We start from the raw sequence: 22425 nt of genomic DNA on the forward strand, positions 1-22425 counted from the left end.
CTAGAAGCTGCTTGCTAAGCCGGTGGCAATAGGGGGCAACTTTCATCTTTAGTAGCGATATCCCTATCCCTTTGAGTATAAAACAGGGCCTCTATGACCCTCAATTAAAAGAGGAACAACCTTCTCAAGATATATCGATTTAATCAATCACTCCTGCTATTGCATACAGCAAATTGCGTATCCAACATCTTGCAAAAACAACAGCAGGAAATCTGTTGAAAACGCCTCAATAGGGGCAGTTTCTCGTATGACGTTTATAAGATTAGCTGGGGGGGGGGGGGGGGTGATCGACCTTGGCTAACTTGGGTCTCGGTATCTCGATTTACTAGGCAATTATATATAAAAATAAGTATTATGGGCCGTGCAAGCTCAGGGAATATCCCACTATACCTAAATCCACCTAAATCCACTCCATTACATCCACTTTCAGGTCCGAATGTAGTGGATCATTACGTAAGCTGAGCGCGGCAAAGTGGATGTAATAGAGATGGGCCACTTATATGTGGTCCACGTGGATATGCAGTGTAGTTGGTTCGAGCCTTGATTGCAGTATCTCCATGTCGAAGATCGGGAGAAATACTTACTAGCAAGCCAATCGGCGAGACCGAATTGCGTCTTTTTTCTTTTTCTTATCCGAGTACATAGTATGCCCAATAGCGGGTAGCAAACCACTCCGTAATGTGTGTAGTGCCCAACGGCCATATGCCCCAAAACGGCCAACAATTTGGGCTTGGCCATTTTGGTAGAACTAGGGAGGGATGGACCCATAAACGTCGCTTACATCCTGTCCTACAGTGCGTATTGCATGATACAATCCAACTTTGTAACATGCTACTCCCTGCTAGCCGTCATATATTTTTATACATCCGTAAGCTGTGTCTCGGTAGCTCGCTTTGCCCTTGCCGTTAGATCATATGGCAGAACTTCACGAACTTCACAGAGGTAATCGGGCGGGACGATATCACCACGAATTTGGGCATAATTAGGGCACTGGGAACAGTCAGAACTAGACCTACAGTATCCGTAGGTGACATTAAATATTTGCCCCCTGTCAGGTATTGTGTTCCTAGCTAAGCCATGTAATACCTGTTGTTCTGAGCTTGCAACATTGCGTGATAATGATGAGACTCTCCGGCAGTTGACAGAGGCAGCTAAGGAAGCATGGCATGTGAGAAGAAGCTATTCACAGAAGTCTAGGCCTCCTTCAACGCAGGAGAGCAGTAGCAGTAACAGACACTAATGGAACCGAGTTCACCGCGGGTAGACACCGCTCTGTTTAATCGATTGCGTACATTCCATGACCGAGACCAATTACGCTCATACAAAAGAAGCGCCGTTGGCGCCGATGACCTGCCCACTAACCCACGAAGCATCTGGGCCTGCTACAAAAGCGTACAAGCTGGCTATTTCGGAGGGATCTGCCAGCCGGTTGAACGGGCTCTGAGCCGAAATCCCCTTGATCATTGCCTCTGGCTTTCCCTTCATAAAGAGCTCTGTCTGCGTAGGTCCAGGAGCTACACAATTCACAGTGATACCCTTCGGCCCCAACTCCTTCGACAGTGCACGAGTCAAGTGCTCGACGGCGCCCTTGGATGATGCGTAGAGCCCGTAAACGGCGGGCAAGGCGCTGTTGCTGCAGATACCCGTCGAGTTGAAGATGATTCGGCCACCGTCGGGAATGTAAGGAATCGCCTTCTGGGCCAGGAATAGAGGCCCTTTGTAGTTGAGAGAGAAAGTCTTCTCGTACAGATCCTCGGTGATGGCGGCGAGCGGTTGCAGCGGCATGATGCCCGCGTTTGGGATCAGGACGTCAATGCGACCAAATTTAGAAACGGTAGCTTCGACTAGCTTCTCAATTTCGGACACGTTGGAAACGTCTGCCAGAATGGCCAAGGCACGATCGGCGCCGATTTCCTCGACCAGAGCGTCGGCGGCACTGCCGTCGCGGGAGTAGTTGATGACCACTAAGGCACCGTCATTGGCTACTCGCCGGGCGATGGCTGCGCCGATGCCCTTGGAGCCACCAGTGATGAGGACAACTTTGTTTTGAAGGGACATGTCGGCTAGGTTTTGCGTTCTAGGTGTGAAGAGGATGGTTGATGGTTGAATTTGGATTTGATGCAATAGAACTAAGCCGATGAGTCTGGTTGAGTCAAGAATGTTAAGGTATTGAATCCATTCCATCGACAAGCAAGACGATGGTATTTATCTTTGTGTAGTCATCGTTTATCCTCTCGTGCTCGTGCATTCGGGATCGCATGAAAATCCCTAAAACTGACTCGTGCGCCGAGCTTGTGATCCATGGTGTTCGGCTTGTATGTCCTAAGGGTTTTGCGTTATACCCGGCCGGGTCGTAAGCAAAGAGCTTACTCCGATAACGGCGGGACTGGGAAAGCGGTTATACCCGATGATAACGCCCAAACTGCACGGATTTGACGAGTAGTTGCGTAGCTCGATTTCCGATCGCGGCCTATTGGCGGAGCTTGTTTCACCGACTTTGCTGGGTCCACATGGCTACATGGACTTGCAGGGTTTGCGTATTTCCTGCACAAGTTAGTTGGTTATTTAGCATTCACTAATTAGGCTGCTGCTGGCGGCCTATCTGAAAAGCGAATTGCTTGTACAGAGTGCTATTTACACAAATCGGATGCCAAGGCAAGCTGCCTGGTCTCCAAGGGTGACTGTGATTTTGGACCCACCGCTGGTTCATTCCAGCCCAACGCAACGGAACTGGGCTGATTGCTATTATTGGTGGATTTGGGACTGGATCCGCTAGTGTGAGTCATCCGAGATGCCCAGGGCTCCTTCCCAATTGGTCGTCGCTTGCAATCTGGTTTAAAATCTTACATGAACTACATGGATGATATCAGCGGCGCTGCAGCCATGGCTTCCCTTGATCTCTCCCAAAGCTCTCCCTGCGGGTGTTAGCGGCTGTACAGATACTAAAACTTTAGTTCTCCTCTTGGTAGCAAGATTACCTTCGGTCGGCCTTTCCCAAGACAGAACCTCGCCGATCCGTATGCTCAGCAAGGGTATGCTTAGGCAACAGCAAATGTACCTGAACGATGTCACAAATATGGATATGCTGCCCACTCCAGTATAGGGTGGGCACGGGTGGGCGCGATGGGTGGCGACACCAGTGGCATGACATGACACCAGCTGCGTGCGCTTCTCCCGGCCCGATGGCGGAGTTACAGTAGCTTGTGGCGAGATAAGACAGGAAAGAAAACGCCTGTTCGGAGGCGCCGAGCTGGCGGCTACACGAGCGAAGGCGTGGGTGATATGTTCCCACTTTGTTCCCGAGGGAGATGGAGTAAATGATGGGCTGATGCTTCACTAGACCACCTGTATAGACTAGCAACTATAGTGACTATCAGGGTTTGGACATCTCGCATCCACAGACAAATTGGTCCTCACGTCGCTTCTGTATCGTTCTACCAAGTTGAAATGGCCTACAGACTTTGGATGTTTTACTCGGCGCACATTAGTCTATCTTGATTCACAACACGTTTTCCAACGTATTGTAGAATTCTTGTCATCCCTCATGGCACACCGGTGCTCGCTAGTACTGTGAGCGAGCAAAAAGGGCGACTTTTCTACTACTATCGGATGAAAGCGTATATGCGTACTAAAAATACTCTGGCTCCTACGCAAGACGGCATTTTGAGGAATCGATGTCGGGTGACCCTTGATGCTCTCGGCTACTGCAAGAGACCACAGATAAACCGGCATACTTATACTAGCGTACCAGGGGTCGAGCTGGGGCAACCCAGTTTACGTCTAGTGAAGTTGTCATTTATACGGTCTCTTGTTGGCGATGCCATGGGAACGAGAACTAGCACTAGCTGGAGGTGCTCAAACTTTAGGTTGAGACAATAGTAAACGGCAACTTCCCGAATTTCTTATATAAGCGATCTCTTCTCGATTGGCTACAGGGAGACTGGAGACTGTTTCCGGATTAATGCGTCGTCTATTTTCAGATCACAAGCAGCGTTTCCGGTACTCGGGGGGTTTAAATCAGTCAACCTCCCAACCTGATTCTCAGGTTGGGGGGGCCATTGACTAGGAAAATATCCCTCGACCGGAAAAAAAAAAGATACCTTAGATTAATATGTAAGCCCCACTAAGTCAAAAGTCACTATCTTTTGCTGTTGAGGGTAGGTCATAGATACGCTTAGCTGTAAAAATTTAGTACATTGCTAACTATACTAATTAGGAGGAAATTAAAGTACCTTGTTTTTCCCGGTCGAGGGTTTTTTTCCTGGTCAATGGACCCCTCAACCTAGGAATCTAGGTTGAGGGGTTGACTAATTAAACCCCTCGAGTAGTGCCAGCAAAGGCAGGCAAGACGGATTTAGGTGGTCAGAGCCCAAGCTTGCTGGCAGAGGTAAGTTTCATCATCTTGGTGACCCGCCAGGACATTGGGATTTGGGATTGCTCTCCTTCGAATAAGACCTCTCTTTGATTCATCCTAAGGGGCCACCGCCTTCTTCGCACGTGGACGAGTGGGCTCATCAGCATACAATTATGAAATATTTATCTATGTCAAGCTCGTCAGTACGGCAGTGGCTCCAGATCCAATCCGTCGATAGCGAGCTTAAATGAGTCGTTCCTCGAATAACTTCCACCAGCGTCGAGATCCAGTCGTCCTTTGATACAATCGCGGAAATCAACATCGGCGAAGATAATGCCATGGTCGTCCTCCCACTGAGGACCCGCAAGCACGTCGCCAAAGGGGTCCACGATGCATGATCCTCCGCGGCATGACCACGAGGCCTTGCTGGCAGGCTTGTCCTTTGTAACCACCGAGTTGCTATTGGTTTGCGTGGATGTTCTGTTCTCATTATCCGGGCAACTAAGCACAATTTCGTTGCCGTCCTGGTCAAAGATAGACTCTCTCGGCAGGGTAATCTCCATCTCATCCTCCTCGCGACTGACCGCTTTCCTCCTTTTACTACCAGGTTGTTGTCGTCTTCCTGATTCTCCGTGTCCCGCACGCACATATTGCTGCTCAGCACGAAGCACCGACCCTCTACGCTAGCAGTACGCATAAGACTGAGCCAGGCGTCGCGGGCGTCTGCTGTGGGGGCGAGATAAAGGTTGATATTCTGCGCGTAGAGGGACTGGCGAAGAAGGGGCATGTAGGACTCCCAACAGATAGCGGCAGCGAGGTTAATTCGGACGCCGCGGATGGTGGTGCTCACGGCGCGGAGGGTGCTTGGGCTACCTTGGGCCCAGATGAGGCGCTCGGTGCCAGTCTAGCTATATTAGTGGTGTAGTTAATCAGGTCCAGGGGACTCACTGGCATAATCTTGCGGCGCTTTCCAATAATGCCTTGGTTCGGACAGATATAGATGACGGAGCAGTATAAGCTCCCCCCAGCCCGCTCGACAAGACCTGTTACAATAAAGACACCCGTCTCCTTTGCAACCCTCTCCAGCTCCTCCCTTATCCCATCACCACGGAAATCCTCCCCCTTATTCACATCCAACTCCCTGCAAATCCACTTATCTCCGGCACCAGCGCCGTTGCCGACCGTGTCGCCGAGGTCAACGGCGCCCTCAAAGTAGGAAGCGAACTCATCGCGACCTTCGGCGGAGCGGCTACCGACGACCGAGCCAAAGGCGCTACCGCGGGGATAGCCACCCAGGAAGGCCTCGGGAAGTAAGAGAAGGTCGATGGAGTGAGAGGCGGCACGACGAGCGAGGTCGGAAAGGAGGGAGAGTGTTTGGGATATTGTAGGTTGGGTGCTGGGGGATGCAGTGCCGAGACGGATGGGAGCCATTGTCGTTGCTTGATGAATGGTCAGATATTGATAAATGTGCAAGTGTGAAGAGGGGGACGGATGAAGAGGAGAGGTTGTTCGTTCTCAGCTATTTGAGTAAAAGAAAAAGAGAAAAAAAATTGACTCATATCTACCTTCTTCGCTCCAGCACGTCGAGCCGAAAGGCAGGGGTCTCGTTGGCTAAGACTGGAGATGCATGCCTTACTCCAGTTTTAACCCCGTAAGCGGAGGCTGAAGCTTGTATGCATGGAACATGAAGCTTGTGATAATGTGCACAGCGTATTATTAATTCATAATTTCGTATGAATCAAGTTATTTTAAGATCCCTGTAGGTTGGTTATTATATAATTCCAAAACCCATTTTTCCCTGTTCGCCGATGTGACAAACATGCTCGCTTGCTAATGCTCTCTCTCCCAAATTAGATGGTGTAAATTAAATTATGCTGCAAGGCTGGCCTTGAAGTTAACGAGGATCTTGACGTGGTTGTCTTTGTCGTTGATCAAGGGTTGGAAACCCTCGTCGACGATCTCGCTCAGCTTGATTGTCTTGATGATCATGCCAGACAGGCTCATCTTCGGGGTACTCGAAGCCAGGCTGCTGGTACAAGAGCGATGTGAGACTAGTCTAGTAAAGTCTTATTTTAAATTTGCAAGGCATCTTCGATCCTGAAACTTTAATCCATACCGGCTTTTCTTTATCTCTCCTTGGTCTCATCTTGTGCTATTCTCTGTCTCAAGTGCCTCTAGCCCCTGGAGCAAGTCCTGCTTCAGATCCTCCAACCCCTCGACTCCTATACTGACCCTCAGTAGCCTACGGTCAACATTGGGGTCCATCATCGCCCTCCACTCAATGAGACTCTCCACGCCGCCGAGACTCGTCGCGTGATCGAACAGCCTTAGCTTGCTCGGCAGCCTTTTGGCACCCTCGCTGTCCTTCATCCACAGCGCGAACACGGGGCCGTACCCACCCGGCATCTGCTGCCGCAGCCAGCTCGTCTCATCCGCGGCCCCAGGCTGCAGACTTGCATGCTGCACGCGCTCGACTACCGCTGCAACAGGGCCAGAAGCCTCAGCTAGCTGCGCCGAAAACCAGGCCACCAACGCCGTCGCTGTGGCGCTCTGCCGCTTGACCCGCAGCTCCAGTGTCCGCAGCGACCGGATCCCTAGCCAGCCCTCGAGGCTGCCCATTACGGAACCGACGGCCATGCGATCGTGCAGCAGCGCCGGCATCCGCTCGCTACACTCGTCCGCGTGCCGCGGGTGTACCGCCAGCACGCCGCACAGCATGTCTGAGTGACCGCCGAAGTACTTGGTGCCGCTATGCATGACAAAGTCAGCGCCCTGAGCGAATGGGTCCTGCAGAGGCGGTGGGCCAAAAGTCGCGTCTACGGTGAGGTACGCGCCTGCGAGGCGCGCCTTCTCGGCGTAGAAGGCCAGGTCGACAGCCTCGCCAGTGGGGTTGAGCGGTGTCTCGACGTGGATGACGTCGCCGGGCTGCAGTTCAGAGGCGTCGCAGTCGAGAGGCAACTGCTGCAGGCCGGTGAGGCGGGACAATAGGGCGACGACACTGTGGCAGCCGTGGTAGCCGCCGGTGATGGCGATGCGGCGCGGGTTCAGGTGGATGAGGAGGGCGTGGAAGGCGGATAAGCCGGATGAGTAAGTGACGGCGGGACCACCGAGGAGAGAGGTGAGGACAGCTTCGAGACGGGTAGTGCTGGGGTTGGTGATGCGGGAGTAGACATGAGAGTCGAGGGGCGCGGTGGGCTATCAGATATTAGAACAAACGGAAACATATGAGATCCCCGGCCTGGCAGCGAATAGGCCAGACGAATTGGCGAGATGACTCACATCAGTATAATCCAACGGTATCAGCCTCTTTGGGTCATTATTATACCGAAACGTCGTACTGACGTGCATGGCTGGGGCGACGGCCCTGTGCGCAGAGATATGATCATCAGCGTGCACGGCTCGAGACGCCAGCGAGAGTGCCTCATTGTGCGACCTAGCGCCGGGCGCTGACATGTCCTGCGGTGCGTCGGTAGGGACACTAGCGGCCGGAGCGGCGGCGATGACGGAGGCCGCAGCAGAAGGTGCGTCGGCAGTCATTGTGTGTATGCTGTGTAGATGATGGCACTGTGTGAGACGGCATTTGCCTGGGGTTTTATACAATGAAGTAACTTTCTTAGAAATGTCAAATATGACTCCGAATCGGCGGCCCATAAGTCCTTGAAGCGGGGGCTATGGAAGGCTATCTCCAGTGTTTGTCACGCCCACCCGGTCGCTCCCTGCGTAGTCACTCGGGCGGACTCCGGAATCGGAGTCCTTGGAGACGGCGACGACATCGAAATACTTCGACCATTTGTTATCTAATTAACTTCATGCATATATACTCTGGCCAATGTTGCTGACAGAGCTTATCTCTCCCTTTTGGGCGACACCTCTGGCTGCCAGCAGTTTTTGTCTGCCATCAGCCCGTAGCTCTGAGAAGCTGTAGCAGCTCCCAATTAGATGTCGGAAGGATTGCCCTAAATTTGGTGCGATGACTTCTAGCTCGTTTTCTTCATACATAAAAGTGAGATTTGGGTGGCAGGTCACTGCTCGGAGCTAGAGCGATCTCGGCAAGACGCTCCGTTGATAGCCGAGCAGGCCGGCAATTACCTATCGAAAACGCCTGAGGAGGCCAAGTACTGTATCTTGTCCACGGCTATTGTCGGAATAATTGTAATTGGAAGTGGAAAGGACCCAATCTATCAGAGGTTTCGTAATACAGGGTCTCAATCCAACAGATCCAGAAAGCGCTCTCCATTCTATCCCAACTACTCCCCAAGGAGCCACGTTGAGCGATTTTCTGCCTCCCCCGGATGGCGGATGGTTCGCCTGGATGCAAGCCCTCATGGCCCATCTCGCCATCATCAACACCTGGGGTAAAATAAACTCATTTGGCATCTTCCAAATATTCTACGCGACAAAGCTCGCCCAGTCTAGCTCGGAAATCAGTTGGATCGGCTCCATACAGGTGTTTTTCCTCTTCGTCGTTGGTGTCTTCACCGGACGTCCGACGGATGCTGGTTACTTCAGGGCCATTTTCGCAACTGGCTCGGCACTTGTAGTTTTAGGAAGCTTCATGGCCTCTATTTCGACAACCTATCTGCAGCTCTTTTTTTCCCAAGGAGTCTGCACCGGGTTAGGTATGGGCGGGATCTTTTGTCCTGTTATGGCTGTGTTGTCGACGTACTTTTAGAAAAGGCGGAACTTCGCCATTGGGATTGCTATAAGCGGCGCTTCAGTGGGCGGGATGGTATATCCAGCTCTTGCACCTTATCCCTCGAGTTGGCTTTCCCTGGACCATGAGAACAATGGCATTTGTTCAGTTGGCCACATTGCTCGTTGCCAACATCTTCATGAGGGCCAGACTTCCTCCTAGACGATCCGGTCCGCTCGTCGAGCTATCCGCCTTTAGAGAACTACCATATAGTTTATTCACCATCGGCATGATTTTTGTAGGTTTATTGCATATTCGACACATGGCAGCTGCTGATCAGACAGAACTTTTGGGGGGTGTATTTTGCCTTCTATTAGTGAGTATCCATGCATCTTGAATTCAATTACGCTAACATCTTTTAGTCTCGGTCGTTTCAGCCGGGACCAACTATTCTATGACTATGCTTCGTCGCTCAACCTCCTCATTCTCATGAATGGAGTGGGAGCAATAGGGCGGGCGTTGCCAGGCTTTCTAGCCGATCTGTATGTTGGCCCTCTCAATGTCATCACACCAGCCGCCTTTGTCTGCACGATTATGCTATATTGCTGGACGACTGTCGGCTCTCCAGTAGGATTGTATTCTTGGGCAGTTATATATGGTACGTGAACCTATCAATAAATAGCAGGATGCACCCACTTTATCGCCGAGTGGACGGATATGACTGATTGCTATCCGCAGGCATATTTGGAGCAACAGTACAGGGACTTTTTCCTGCGGCTCTGTCATCACTTACCACGGATTTGCAGAAGGCTGGCACTAGAATGGGCATGGTCTATTCTATCATCAGCTTCGCAAATTTGACTGGGCCTCCTCTTGCCGGTGCTCTAATTTCAGAAGGCAATGGGGTTTATACGTACGCATTCGCTTTTGGTGGAACTTGTCTATGCATTACCCCAAAAAGAACAACGATTATGAAAGAAGCCACGACATTGCGACCATCGCTCAAACAATAAGCGGTTGGGCAACATTGGGCAGAAGTAAGTCGGTTATCTGCTGAGGCCACCCCCTGAGTCTATGTCAATCGCCGTTTGGTAACCGGCAATTAATTTTTGGTGTGAAATCGAAACACGCTAGCAAGCCATGGGGTAGCCGGCAATTAAAATCTGGGTAGCCGGCAATTAGCGGTTCCTTAAATACAGGACGTAGAGAGGATCTGAAAACTGGGAAATATACTAACCTCGATCATGAAATTACAGCGATCTACTCATTTTTCGCTTATGTATCATATTTAGGGAATTGTATTATATCTTGTTGTAGAAGTCAGTGTTGATGTTCCTTGGCTGACAGGGGTAGCCTGCACAGACCAACCAATCAGAGCGCTGTTTACTCTCGTGAGGATGTAGTAGCTGCAGTAGCTCTAGTACTGGCAATCAACTAACAAAAGTAAACTGAATTCAGGAGAAGAGTAAAAGGAGCGTAGAGTAGCAGAGAATTGAGTAGAGTTCCCATTCAATTTCATCTTTCATTATTACATTAGATAGAGTACTTTTCACACTTACAAGAACTCCGTGTTCTTGGTTGTCGCACTTATAAGACAATTGTCATTGGGTGCAGGATTGAACCACATCTCCGAGCACTACCCCACAAGCTAGGCAAGGCAGAGATCAAGAAGGCACAGGAGTGGGCAGCTAAGCTCGACATCATTCGGGAACAGGATAGCATCCTCGAAATACCAGTTTTACCCAATACAGATACACCAATTAAAGCACTTAGAAAACCCAAGCCCGGAGGATTTCGATATACTGCCACGCCAAACTGTCATTTTGTGGGCTCTAATTTGAAGAGAATTCGAGAGCATCTCAGGGACACTCACGAATGGAATCAAAAGCTCAAAGGTAGTCGCCGATCAGCCGCGCAGGCCGAGGAGGAGCAGGCTAGTGCGCCATGGAGAAGTGGGGTCCTCTATCAACAGCTCTTCGCCAAGAGTCCCCGCAGCAAGTACTTCGAGGTTACCAGAGGCCAGGACCTTAATAGTCTGGGAGCCGAGGAATAGAGGGTAGAGGAAAATATCCAAGAGGCATTGGAAGCGTTCCAGTCCAAGGCGAAACACATTCAGAAGCAAGAAGCTGAACATATCAAAGAGCAGGGCGATTTCGCTTCCCCAAATACATAGCTCCGTCGGCTAGGAGCAACCATCCACTTAAAGGAATTTAGCGGGAAGAAGGAGTTCTTACGGGGACTCATTTCACTCAAATACACCATTAATCCAGAAAAGGGCGACGACGACACCGAGCTGCAGCACATACATTTCGCTATCAAGCGTATTATTCGCCGTGCCATAGCTGCTACGAAGCCGAATATTATATCGTAGAATGTATTATTTAAGGCCAACCGAAAGAAGCTTAACAAAAAGCGGACTACACCCTTCCATTTCAGGTTTAAACAGGTAACTCGGAAGAGGTATATTACGGTATGCCTACAGCTATTTGTATATATTATCCAATATATAGCTTTTAAGAATCCGGCCCACCAACTACTATTCAAGCTCAGCCAGAAGCAGTCTGCTGCATATAATACTATAATACAGCATATAGACGATCTAACAGATATATTAGAAGAGAATAACAGCAACCTCAAGATACTACAGGTAGTCGAGCTGTATATACTACTTAAAGAGGCTATATTAAAGCTATATATCTCTATTCTTAACCATTTTACTAAGATTACTAAGTATCAGAGTATTCTTATTAGCTTCTTAATAGTTCTGAGTATTTGTATCAATAAGATATAGGAGATCTATAGTAACTTTACACCAAAGCTTTCCACTATTATAGCTATCTCCCATCTTCTACTTATTAAGTATATTATTAATTAAAGAGTCAAATCTATTTAACAGAAGAGAGGACAAGAGTAAAGCAAAGAAGATACAGAGGAAAATAGCCCGAGTTATTTCAAACTTATCTCTAAGATAACACGCCGATTTATAGTTAGAGGTAGTTAAGGCTGGAATACTACACTAACACAGTTCATTATACGGCTTTACAATTACAGCATAGCAGCAGATAGAAATAAGGCCATAGAAGGTTCAGTTAGCTGGGATAGGAACGATACTATATACAAGGGCCTTCAGATTAATATCCTTAGCGTCCAGTTAATACTCCAGACTGCTCTACAACAGGCGGAATCATTACTCTACATAAAGTTACTTTTCTACTGGAATTTCAAGAACCAATCCCCCGCCGAGCTTAGGCTACCTAAGATCCCATAGAATAATCTCATCGACAACGCTGCCGATGCTACCATAGGCCACTCGTTCGTGGAGAGCCTCTTCCAGTTTGACCCTATAAGTGAGGGTTAGCTATTTCGAAAGATATAGAAAGATAACAAGCTCCGAAGAGAATAGGTCCAGTCTGACTTAGAGTCCGGATTTAAGCTCCATAAAAAAGCTATATTGCGCTATGGTATAAACGTGGAGGAGTTTCTCAAGGTTCTCTTATTTATTACTCACTTGACGGGCGGACAGGAGACACCTTTGAGTTCAGAGACAAATACCATAAGCTCTAGCCAATTAAAGACTCGATTTACCATAGAGGCCCATGATATTCCTAATTCGGCGATGACCCCCGGTCAAAATCTACGAGCTAAGCGATGACCCCCCGACAAAATATCCGCGGGCTTGATTTAAGCTGCCCCTCTCCTCCACTCAAGCCCTTTATTAAATAAAAGGTTACATGAGTAGAGCGTTGAATTGAATTGACCCCCTCGTGTGGCGGCATAAGACGCGAATTTGCATAAACCTCTAATACACCGATATCCTGGCCTTATTAGTCAGATGACCACAAAACCCCTCCTGAGAAAAGAGGCCGGAGGATCCTACCTAGATCGAGAACAATCATGCTTGGGCTCTACATCGTTTTGATTCCTATCGGCTTGATCGAATTGATCGTATCGGGTCCAACAAGCAGTTATTCCATATATCTTCGTTATAGGAGAACCCTCGACTATCTCAGAGATGGATTTAGGGTCAGGGTCAATCTTGTCGTTTGGATGTTCGGTTGCATCAGGCGCGGGCGCGAGGTATAACATAGCAGATATGCTTACTGAAGCAGTAGCGCCCACTACAGCAATGCACATAGTAAAATTTAAATCAATCGATAGAGATAATTGTAATTTAATATATAAATGTATTTTGGATAATTTTACTTATACTGGCTTCTAATTAATATACTATTCTCAATTAAAAAGTAAGTAGATTGTTAATACTAATCTATGTATAGTGGTATTCTAGTTTAGCTAGGATATAAGCTGGCTAATAAAGTATAAAATAAAATAAACCTGCCTTTTATTAGAAGTGTTGAGATTAATTTGATAAAGAATAAAGTAAATGGTATTCTAGTAATTACTATTATATATAATAAGGAGTAAAAAGCTAATTATTAGATTATACTTAAAGAGAAAAAAGTAAAGAGAAGTATTAAGAATAAAAGAAAGTTAAGAATAGTAATAAAAATAAATAAATAAAGTAGTTAAGGTAATAAATATAAAAAGAGAAGGATGCTTGCTTATAGGTATTACACAGCTAGACTCATTATCTTTATAAATGGGTACTATTGTAAAATAGAATATTATGGTATTATATTTTTTATTTTTTTTTGCTATTATTTCTCTTTACTATAGGCTGGACATTTCTTTTAAAGGAAGAAAGAAAATATTGCTAGTAGGAAAGAGCAAAATAACAGCACTAGCAGATTTACCAATTTAACTAAGCTTAGTATATATACAATATTATTAGTAATTTGAACATTTAGCTTCTTACTAGTTATGGATGAAATGGTAATTCTTGTCTTTATAACTTGGTTCTTTTAATATCTAAAATAATAGATACTAGTACCATTCTGCTACTTCTAGTGCAATTCCACACTTCTAACCACCAAGATATTAATATCTCTAAGACAGCTAATAATAAGAACTAGGCTTAGCTAGCCTAAGATCTAAGCTATTTAAGCCTATCCCCTATTATATACTCGCCCCCAACTGCTAATACTTTAAGTACAATAACTATTAACACTATAGTAGAAATCCAGCTAGGTATTACTACTATTCTACTATCCCCCTTTTCACTACCTAATTAGCTGATATTATTCTTTATCCCCTTAGATAAATACCTATCTTAAGGCTAGTTTAGAATTGATAATTAGTTTAATAAGATATTTAAAAAGAATTATGCCCTTATTTCTACTTTCTCTTAGTCTTAGTATTGCCCTTCTAAAGTTTTCTTAGATGGTAATAATATTAAATATGGAATTATATTGCCTGTATAATATTCTAGCCCTTACTACTATAATATATTAGCTTTTAATTTTAGTAATTGGAACTTGCCTTTAGCAATAGGGCTAGAGCTATTATTCTTGTTAAGATCTTTAAGTTTATTTGGCTTTATAATACAACTATCTCTAAGCCCACCTCATCTAATTACCTATAGTTTCCTTTAAGTAGCTGAGGATTAAAATCTTTCTGGTGGAATAGACTTTCTCTAAAGCCTGGGAAATGTATATAATTAAATTTTCCGGGTATTCTTTAAATGTAAATATAACTGTAAGTAATTGGATTTAAACCTTAGTTCTTTATTAATAAATATACTATTCTAGGTAAGTATATTTATAAGCTTAATAAGCTAGAGGAGGTGTATATACTCCAGGAGAGGGCTTACTCCCTCCAATAGCTACTTCCACTACTTTTAAATATCCTTTAAGATAGCAGTATTAAAAATCCCAGCTTCTTCTTCTACTAATAGCAGAACTTTCTCTTATATAAGCCGGTATAGCTACTCTCTTTTTAAAAGATACAAGCTGCTCTTATAGAGCCTTCTATAACAGTTATATAATAGTAGGATATTAACAGTATTTAATTTGAAGCTAAGAGCCTTACTGCTATTTAACCCAATAATAACTTTTACTTATTTTTCCTCCCTTTCTTTTAACTAAATCTCTTATATTATAAGGTTATTTAGCCCCATAACCTTAATCTTTTATATATACAATACATTCCCTTTGGTTCTTTCCATATATTAAATGCCTACTTTTTTATTTTCCTCTTTTTTCTAACTACTACTAGTAATAGTTAAAGAAAAGTATCTACCTCTTTTAATATACTATCTCTAAATTAATAAAGAGACCTATATAACTAGATTATCCTCCTAGTAGCATACAAGATTATATCTAATTTCTTTTAATAGGAGATTTCTAAAAGCTTTAATATTATATATGTAAAATTACATTTCTTCTAGGAAAATCTAGGGATTGTATAGTAGCAGGTAGAGGATAAAAGCTAATTATTATACTTAATCTATACCCTTCCTAGCAATAATCTATCTTACTTCTAGGATGCAATTATTAAGAAGGCTAATATTATTTGAATTTAAATAAGGCGGGGCGAGTTAGTTACCTACTTTTAAAATCCCTATCTATTCTTTTAATCTTATAATCTTAAGAATACTTTTACTTATACTAGCTTTTAGCAAGTAGTTAATCTTTTTTAAGATAAAGTTCTAATAGCTCTTAATCCTACTTATGTTAATATTTATTTTTATTAGTTAAATATTAAAATTAGAGATTATATTAGTAACTTGCTATTGTATAATTGTATAGGGGCTGAATTATATACCCTCCTCTAGAAGAGTTATTACAATTACTATCTTTACTAATAGCTTTAAAATTTAATATTTAAAGCCTAATTTAAAGTATAATTCTTCTAATTATTTCTTCTTTATAATGCTAGAATTTATACCTTAGCTAGAAAATAGACTTAAAACTTAAATCCAGGCTATTTCAATATCTAAGAGCTAGCTGTTATTCTAACTAAGGCTTATAATTATTATAAAAAACTCTTTTCTATTATATTTAATAATTATAAGCTATATAAATTAGGATTTCTTTCTCTTTTTATATTAAATAAAGGTATAATTAAATTCTTATTATATAAGAGTTAAAATTACTAGTAAGTTGCTATATCTTAAGTAGACTAAAAGTAATTTTATAGAGTCTAGAAGGTTAATAAATATTATATAAGAGCTATTTTTTAACTAAAAGCCTTAACTAACTATAGAATCTACAAAAAGATAACTTTTTACCTAGATGCTATTATTTCTATATAGAGCTGGAGCCTCTTTAATTCTATTTAGAGATTTTATATAAGTTTGCTCTTCTAGGTAATTCTGTTAAATTTACAGATTAATATATATTATTCTTTCTAAATAGTTTATATTAAAGATCTTAATGTCTTTATATTTATATAGGCTATATGTATTATCTTACTTTTTAACTATTTCTTTTAAGAGATAGAACTAGTTGAGGCTAATATTAATATTAATGCTAATATTAATAATAATAATAATAATAGAGACAGTTATAATAAAAATGTGGATGATAATGTAGAATTGCTGTCTGCTTAGTAAGTTTTTATATTTTATACTGCCTAGCTCTTTTATTAGCTGCTTATAGATACTTATAATAGCAAAATAGTATAGTAGTATAATAATTAGATTTAGCTATTATTGTAAAGAGTTAGGATTTAGAGAGGCCTTCTTAAAGAGTAGTGCAATCTTAGCCTTAATATAACTATTAATATATATAAAATGCTTTATATTTTGAGGTCCCTTATTAATTAGCAGTAAGGCTATATAGCTTTTAAGATATTAATATAGTTATATATTTCTTAAAGCCCTCTTTAGCTGTATTTAGTTGCTTTATTAAATATTTGGGTACTTACTATCTCTTAAATTATAGTAGAATTCTTTTTTTAAAACTGGCTTTAAGAGGCTTAATAAGTATTTAATTATGAGTAGAATAAAGAGGGGTAAAGGCTTGTAAGTTAGATTATTTAGTTCTTAATAGAAGAGATTGCTTGAGTATATTATTAGTATTTTTTCTTTAAAATTTAATTATACTGGAATTGGGTATAGACTAATTTTAGATGCTAAGATATCTTAAAACTCTAATACCTATAGTAAGTATAGGTAGATTTAACTGTAGATAATAGTGCTATAATTACAGCTTAAATAATTTGGGAGATATATATTAAGGTATGGACAATATATATTATATTGCAATAATTACAGTAAGATAATATATTTAGGGGAGATATACTTCTAAGGAAACTTCCCTATTAGGTAACAAGCTAGAAGTATCTACTACTAAATAATAGCTAGTTAAGTTTCGTCCTAAATTATCTTTTTAATTGCCTAGGCTAACTTACCTAAAATAGTTAAGATTTTATATATATTTACTGCATCTTTAAGAAATTCTAAAATATTATTAGCAAACTAGCTAGGCAATTTAATAATTGCCTTAAGCTAATTTTAAGCTTTTATATTACTATTACCTTTAATAGCAATTAGATAAAGAAGGTTAATATAAAGTATACTTATAATACCTGGTATTATAGTAAGCTAGTATTTTTCTAGATCTAGTATTAGGTATTTTATTTCTTTCTATCTTATTATAATAGCAATATACCCCTAGGGATAAAATCTAGTTAATATTACAACTACTAGTATTGCTATTTTAATAGACTAAATTATAATATAAGATTAAGAGTTTTAAAATAGATAAATTTTAGGATCTTAAAAGGTTAACTTATTAAGACTGATTTAAACTTATAATTGCAATAGATTAAATATATACTAGTTTATAAAAGGTTATTTATTACTATTACCTTTATAGCCTATAGTATATTATATTACTTACTAGACCTACCTAGAATGGTAATAATGGTATGTTATTATATATTACTTTATAAAAGCTTGAAAACCAAGTTATTAATAAAAATAATACTAAGAAATTCCTCCATATTTAATACTAGTTATAAGAGTATTTCAAGCCTAGGATGTTAATAGCCTACTCTTACTAAGTAATTCTACTATTATCCTCCCTACTTGCTATAATATTATTAAGTTGCTAAATATAATTAAAAGCTTCCTAGGCCTTAACCCGGGACTCATCAAATAGGCTTACTAGGCATAGTAAAGGCTTAACAATAATAAAAACCAATATAACCTACATAATCACTTTACAGCAAAAAAGAAGTTGACAAGTTTAATAGAGCTCTTGTTACTCTTATAGCAGTTTTTAAGTTAGAAAGAGCCAATATAATGGGATGTTGGGGAGTCAAGTAAGTAGTAGAAATAGAGGAAGAGAGAAGAATCCGATATCTGTTTTGAATAATCCCAACAAAGCGTGTCAACTTGTTAATCCCTACACAAGCTGCCCGTTTTGTTCTCCCGCTTGGCTACCTGTTTCAAGTAGCTTCACCTCACCCAGCAGATTAACCTGCTTTACACAATCCAGCCGATTCCTCCATCAAATTATGATAAGTGGATTTATTTGTGTATCTGGAGAGTGCGAACTAAGGGAGAGGGTTTAAATAAGCGCGTATAACTGCAGCAAGGACCTCTTCGGGGTTATGTTTAGCAATTACCAGCTTTTCAGCTCAGGCCACCTCCCTCTCCTTGACTTTGATGAAGGCATGTTGAAAGACCTGGCGGGGATGGATCAAAATCGCCAACGCGCCTTTATACCCCAGCTCAACCGCTTCCATCTCTTGCATGCCTGGGATGCTAATAAGCGGCATCTGAGGGCTATCTCATCTCTGTGCATGCACCCAAACTTTGGAATCCGGAAAGAGGTCACATTTCGGCTCGATGTTATCCTTGCTATGTGGGCTGACGGCGCACTGGAGCCCGAGAGGAGTCCTTACACCGAGCCGATATCCTGGGACGTCCCTCTCGATGCCGGAGCTAGTAAGCTGCACTACCCCTTTTAGGTTATTCCGACCAAAGTAATGACCTCTTTTGTATCTACGCAAGCTGCTCGCTCGATCCTTCCACTCGACCACATTTTCCAGCAGGTAACAAGGAAAGAAGGCGAGCAGCCATCCTCTTCAACCGACCCTATCCGGCAGATACTTGCGTTCTATACTGCTCAGCTTTTCTGTCGCCTCCTCGTCTATTCGCTTGACGATGAGGAGGAGGAGTAGAATTTCGACAATTGGATTTGGCGGTCGGTCTGGACGGTGCCTAACCGTGAGTCCGCGGTCATCGAGTGCGACGCCGCCGCACTTGATGACCGGCTTCACCACTCGCCATTGGTCCAAATCGCCGCAGCCCCCTGTCGGCTGCCTCCACCGGCAGGGGACTGTCGCACTTGATGACCGGTCGCACTTGATGACCGGTCGCGAGCCAATCAGAGAGAGGCAAAAAGGGGCAAAAGAGAGAGAGAGAGAGAGAGAGAGAGAGAGAGAGAGAGAGAGAGAGAGAGAGAGAGAGAGAGAGACCTTTTCTTTTCTCTTTTTTCTTCTTCTCTTCCCCTTACCCTTATCTTCTTCTTCTCCTTTCTCTTTAAGCTTAAAGAAAAGAAATAAAAGAGAAAAGATGGCAGCAGAAGAAGAAAAAGATAGGGAAAGAGCTGCCCAACTGCAGCAAAAACAGCTAGCAGCAGCAGCTATAGCTTCAAGCCAAAGCTGGCTCTACTACTATCCCTGCCTTTCTATTCTTATCTGTGCAACTCATGGCTACGCTGTAGCCGACCTGCCAAGTCATCTATTAAAGCAGCATACCGACCTTAGCTGGCCTATACGCCAGGCTCTTGCTAAGCACTATAGCCAACAGAACCTCAGCGGCTCTGGCTGGCGGCAGCAGCTACTGCACAAGAGGCCGGAAGGTAGCCAGCAAGGCCAGGATCAAGACCTAGAAGAGGCAGCAGTAGCCCCCTTTGCCGGGCTCCCTATCCACTACGCATTCCGATGCCGCAGATGCCCCAGCTTTCTAACGGTTAACTGGAAGCTCTGCAAAACACACTGCAGCCAGCTCCACGCAGCCGGCAGCGAGCAGGCCCGAGCAGGCCTCTGGTATCAGGCTCCGGCCCAAACCTTCTTTACACAGCCAGCTAGGCGCTCCTACTTTCCTGTTAACCTGACTGCTGCTGCAATAGCCCCAAGCTCAAGCTTAAGTTCAAGCTCCTTCAGCCCAAGCCCGAGCTGCAGTATGGAGCCCAGCCTGCCAGCACCGCTAAGAGCCGGCAATGCTGAGAATGGAGCAGAGGCACAGCAGAGGCAGCAGCAGACAGCTCAGCTTGTAGCAACTATTCAGCAGCAGTGGGAGCACGAGCAGGGCGAGCAGCAGGAAAAGCTGCTCCAGATGGCTGAAGGCAGCATATACAAGCATGAGATCACCAACTGGCTGCGGCGCACCGGCTGGGTTGATCACTTTGGCTGCCGAGACCTAGGCCGAATCCACGCCGCCAGCCGGATGCCGCAGCAAGCAGACGAGCCGGACCTACAGATGCTTGTTGAAGCCCTAGACCGGGTCTTCTTCCGCCGCTGCATCGCCGGCCTCGGGGCGCTGCCGCACATCGGCCGGCTCTACCTGGCCAGCCCCCACCTGCAGGAGACTCACAGCCGGCCCTTTGGGCCCCTGCAGGAAAAGGACAGCATGGATCGATATCTGCGCTATAGCAAGCGCTTTCTCTGCTACTGCCTACGGGTTCGGACGCTTGAGCCGGCCGAGCTAGCCACACAGCACGCTCTTATTCTTACCCCAATGCAGCGAGGCCAGCTTGCAAGGCTTGCCCGTCGGCTCGAGCAGGCCGTGGCGGCAGGCTGCAGCTATAGTAGCGGCAACAACAGCGATGAGGACGAGGACGATGAGGGCGGCTGTAGTAACAGTCATGACAATAGCAAGATAAGAGCCCAGGTTGAAGAAGAGGTCCTACAGGCTTTAGCCAGCTTTTGGATGCAGCGCCTTCCTGCCGACCCCTTTGCGAGCCCGCTGTGGCACTTTGTCGCCGTCCTGGGGATCAACAAGCAAACCGGGCAGCTGCAGCCGGCCCATCTATTTACAGGCACTCTAGCCGGCCTCGTATATACAGGCCGAGCTGTTGTAGCCGAGGCGGCGATCCCCAGCAGCCAGCGGGCGGCACTGACAGATCTGCCCGAGCAACTGCATGCAGCAAGAGAGAGCTGGCTATGTAAGACCAGCTTTGCACCAATGGGCTATATCTTGAGCCTGCTGCTCTACGGTCGGAAGATTGCAATGGAGACCGGCAGCCGGCTTGCAGTCTTGTGGAATGCTGAAGGAACCCTGCTTTACTACCACGGTCAGCCTCTTGCAATAGATAGCATCCGGCAGCTAGTGGCCAGAATGACGGCAGATGCTGAAGATCTTCTATGGGAAAGACTGCTATTCCGGCCCTCCAGCAGCAGCAGCTGCAATACGGCAGCAGGGCCAGCCGGGCCCTATATACAGCAGACAGCCGGGCTTGAAGCTCGAGGCCGCTTTCTCATCCCTCTAGCAGCTATTCGCGACGATCTGACCCAGACCCAGCGCGGCCAATCCTTTATGCATACCAACGGCCTGCTGGGGCGGGAAAAGGAAATACTCCAGAGCCTTGTGGCAGGCCCGCTGCAGAAGGAGTTCCTCGACAGCAAGGGCGAGTGGAAATGGCCCCGGGTCCAGCGGTATTTACAGCAGGTCAAGCACTTCCAAGAGCTGCTGTTAGTCCTCATCCATCTAACCAACCAGCCTCTTCGAGGGCCGGAAATCACCGGGCTGCGGCTCGTCAACGGCATCAATCGGGACTGCAGCGTATTTATCATCGACGGCGAGGTCGTCTTAGTCAGCCAGTATCACAAATCCCTTGCCCACTTCGACAGCCCTAAGGTTATCCCTCGGATGCTGCCGGGCCGGGTTGGGCAGCTTCTGGTGATGTATATACTTTACATCCAGCCCTTTACAAACCGGCTCGAGAGCAGCCGGCTAGCCCTCCGCGATAAGGTCTATCTGCCGAGCAACTTTATCTGGCATCAGCACGAAAAGCCCGGTACGCCCTGGAATAGCAACTAGCTATCTCGAGCCCTTGCCAAATAGACCCAGCACTATATCGGCCAAAGGATTACGCTGCAGCAGTGGCGGCATATCGCTATTGCCGTCAGCCAGCGGCATACTCGCGCCCGAGGGCCCCAGAGGGGGTATTTTAGCACAGCCAACCAGGCAGAGGATAAGAAGGAGAAAGAGGGCGAGAGCTATAAGAATGTTGAGGATCTAGCTGCTACACACACAAGCCATACAGCTGCCGGCTATAAAGTGACTATTAAAATCCTCAAGCAGCTAACCTCTAAGTTCTTAGAGGTCTTTGGCTAGGCTAGTTAGCACTAACACCACTTTCTTAGCTATATAGAAAAAAGAGAAGAAGCTGCTAGAAGGACTGGAGAGATTAAAGCTTAAGAGGAGGAAGAAGTAGAAGATAAAGAGGAAGCAGTAGCAGCTAATATAAAGATTAAGGCAGCTAGAGCTCATACTAGCATAAAAAAAACAGTCAGAGGGAAGAAGAAAAGTAGGGCCAATCTAAAACTAAGAGGCAGAGCTAAAGAGTAGAAAGCCTTTAAA

General features: G+C 44.8%; 7 protein-coding genes across 7 annotated transcripts; 4 read left to right on the plus strand and 3 right to left on the minus strand.

The window, feature by feature from the left end:
• Positions 1–1317: 1317 nt before the first annotated feature.
• BGZ61DRAFT_376631 (uncharacterized protein) lies at positions 1318–2058 on the minus strand (the record flags this gene model as incomplete). Its single annotated transcript, XM_046242523.1, has 1 exon — positions 1318–2058. The coding sequence occupies one exon, from the start codon at positions 2056–2058 to the stop codon at positions 1318–1320; it is 741 nt and encodes a 246-aa protein (XP_046092990.1).
• A 2281-nt stretch (positions 2059–4339) lies between these two features.
• On the minus strand, positions 4340–6203 carry BGZ61DRAFT_58439 (carbon-nitrogen hydrolase). The gene is made up of 3 exons (XM_046256362.1): positions 5920–6203; positions 5303–5793; positions 4340–5258 (listed from the first exon to the last, which is right to left on the minus strand). The coding sequence occupies exons 2-3, from the start codon at positions 5783–5785 to the stop codon at positions 4515–4517; spliced, it is 1227 nt and encodes a 408-aa protein (XP_046092991.1). The 5' UTR covers positions 5786–5793; positions 5920–6203; the 3' UTR covers positions 4340–4514.
• Positions 6204–6496: 293 nt separating this feature from the next.
• On the minus strand, positions 6497–7807 carry BGZ61DRAFT_376623 (pyridoxal phosphate-dependent transferase; the record flags this gene model as incomplete). Its single annotated transcript, XM_046242520.1, has 2 exons — positions 6497–7549; positions 7634–7807. The coding sequence occupies 2 exons, from the start codon at positions 7805–7807 to the stop codon at positions 6497–6499; spliced, it is 1227 nt and encodes a 408-aa protein (XP_046092992.1).
• An 859-nt stretch (positions 7808–8666) lies between these two features.
• On the plus strand, positions 8667–11117 carry BGZ61DRAFT_501267 (major facilitator superfamily domain-containing protein; the record flags this gene model as incomplete). The annotated part of the gene is made up of 5 exons (XM_046251676.1): positions 8667–8973; positions 9116–9285; positions 9369–9645; positions 9744–9926; positions 11065–11117. The coding sequence occupies 5 exons, from the start codon at positions 8667–8669 to the stop codon at positions 11115–11117; spliced, it is 990 nt and encodes a 329-aa protein (XP_046092993.1).
• A 7296-nt stretch (positions 11118–18413) lies between these two features.
• BGZ61DRAFT_376625 (uncharacterized protein) lies at positions 18414–18806 on the plus strand (the record flags this gene model as incomplete). The annotated part of the gene is made up of 1 exon (XM_046242521.1): positions 18414–18806. A coding segment is annotated over one exon (393 nt), but the record flags the coding sequence as incomplete, so codon positions are not given.
• A 1483-nt stretch (positions 18807–20289) lies between these two features.
• BGZ61DRAFT_376629 (uncharacterized protein) lies at positions 20290–21210 on the plus strand (the record flags this gene model as incomplete). Its single annotated transcript, XM_046242522.1, has 2 exons — positions 20290–20650; positions 20729–21210. Coding segments are annotated over 2 exons (843 nt in total), but the record flags the coding sequence as incomplete, so codon positions are not given.
• Positions 21211–21468: 258 nt separating this feature from the next.
• BGZ61DRAFT_308683 (uncharacterized protein) lies at positions 21469–21783 on the plus strand (the record flags this gene model as incomplete). Its single annotated transcript, XM_046238779.1, has 1 exon — positions 21469–21783. A coding segment is annotated over one exon (315 nt), but the record flags the coding sequence as incomplete, so codon positions are not given.
• Positions 21784–22425: the final 642 nt, after the last annotated feature.

Source organism: Ilyonectria robusta (genome assembly GCF_021365365.1).
Source record: "Ilyonectria robusta strain PMI_751 chromosome Unknown BGZ61scaffold_144, whole genome shotgun sequence".
NCBI classification, from domain to species: Eukaryota; Fungi; Ascomycota; class Sordariomycetes; order Hypocreales; family Nectriaceae; genus Ilyonectria; species Ilyonectria robusta.

Coding starts and splice junctions, on each gene's coding strand:
- BGZ61DRAFT_58439 (XM_046256362.1), bottom strand. CDS start 5,785: ATGGCTCCCATCCGTCTCGGCACTGCATCCCCCAGCACCCAACCTACA. Junction 5,259..5,302: donor AGCGCCGCAAGATTATGCCA/GTGAGTCCCCTG, acceptor TAATATAGCTAG/ACTGGCACCGAGCGCCTCAT.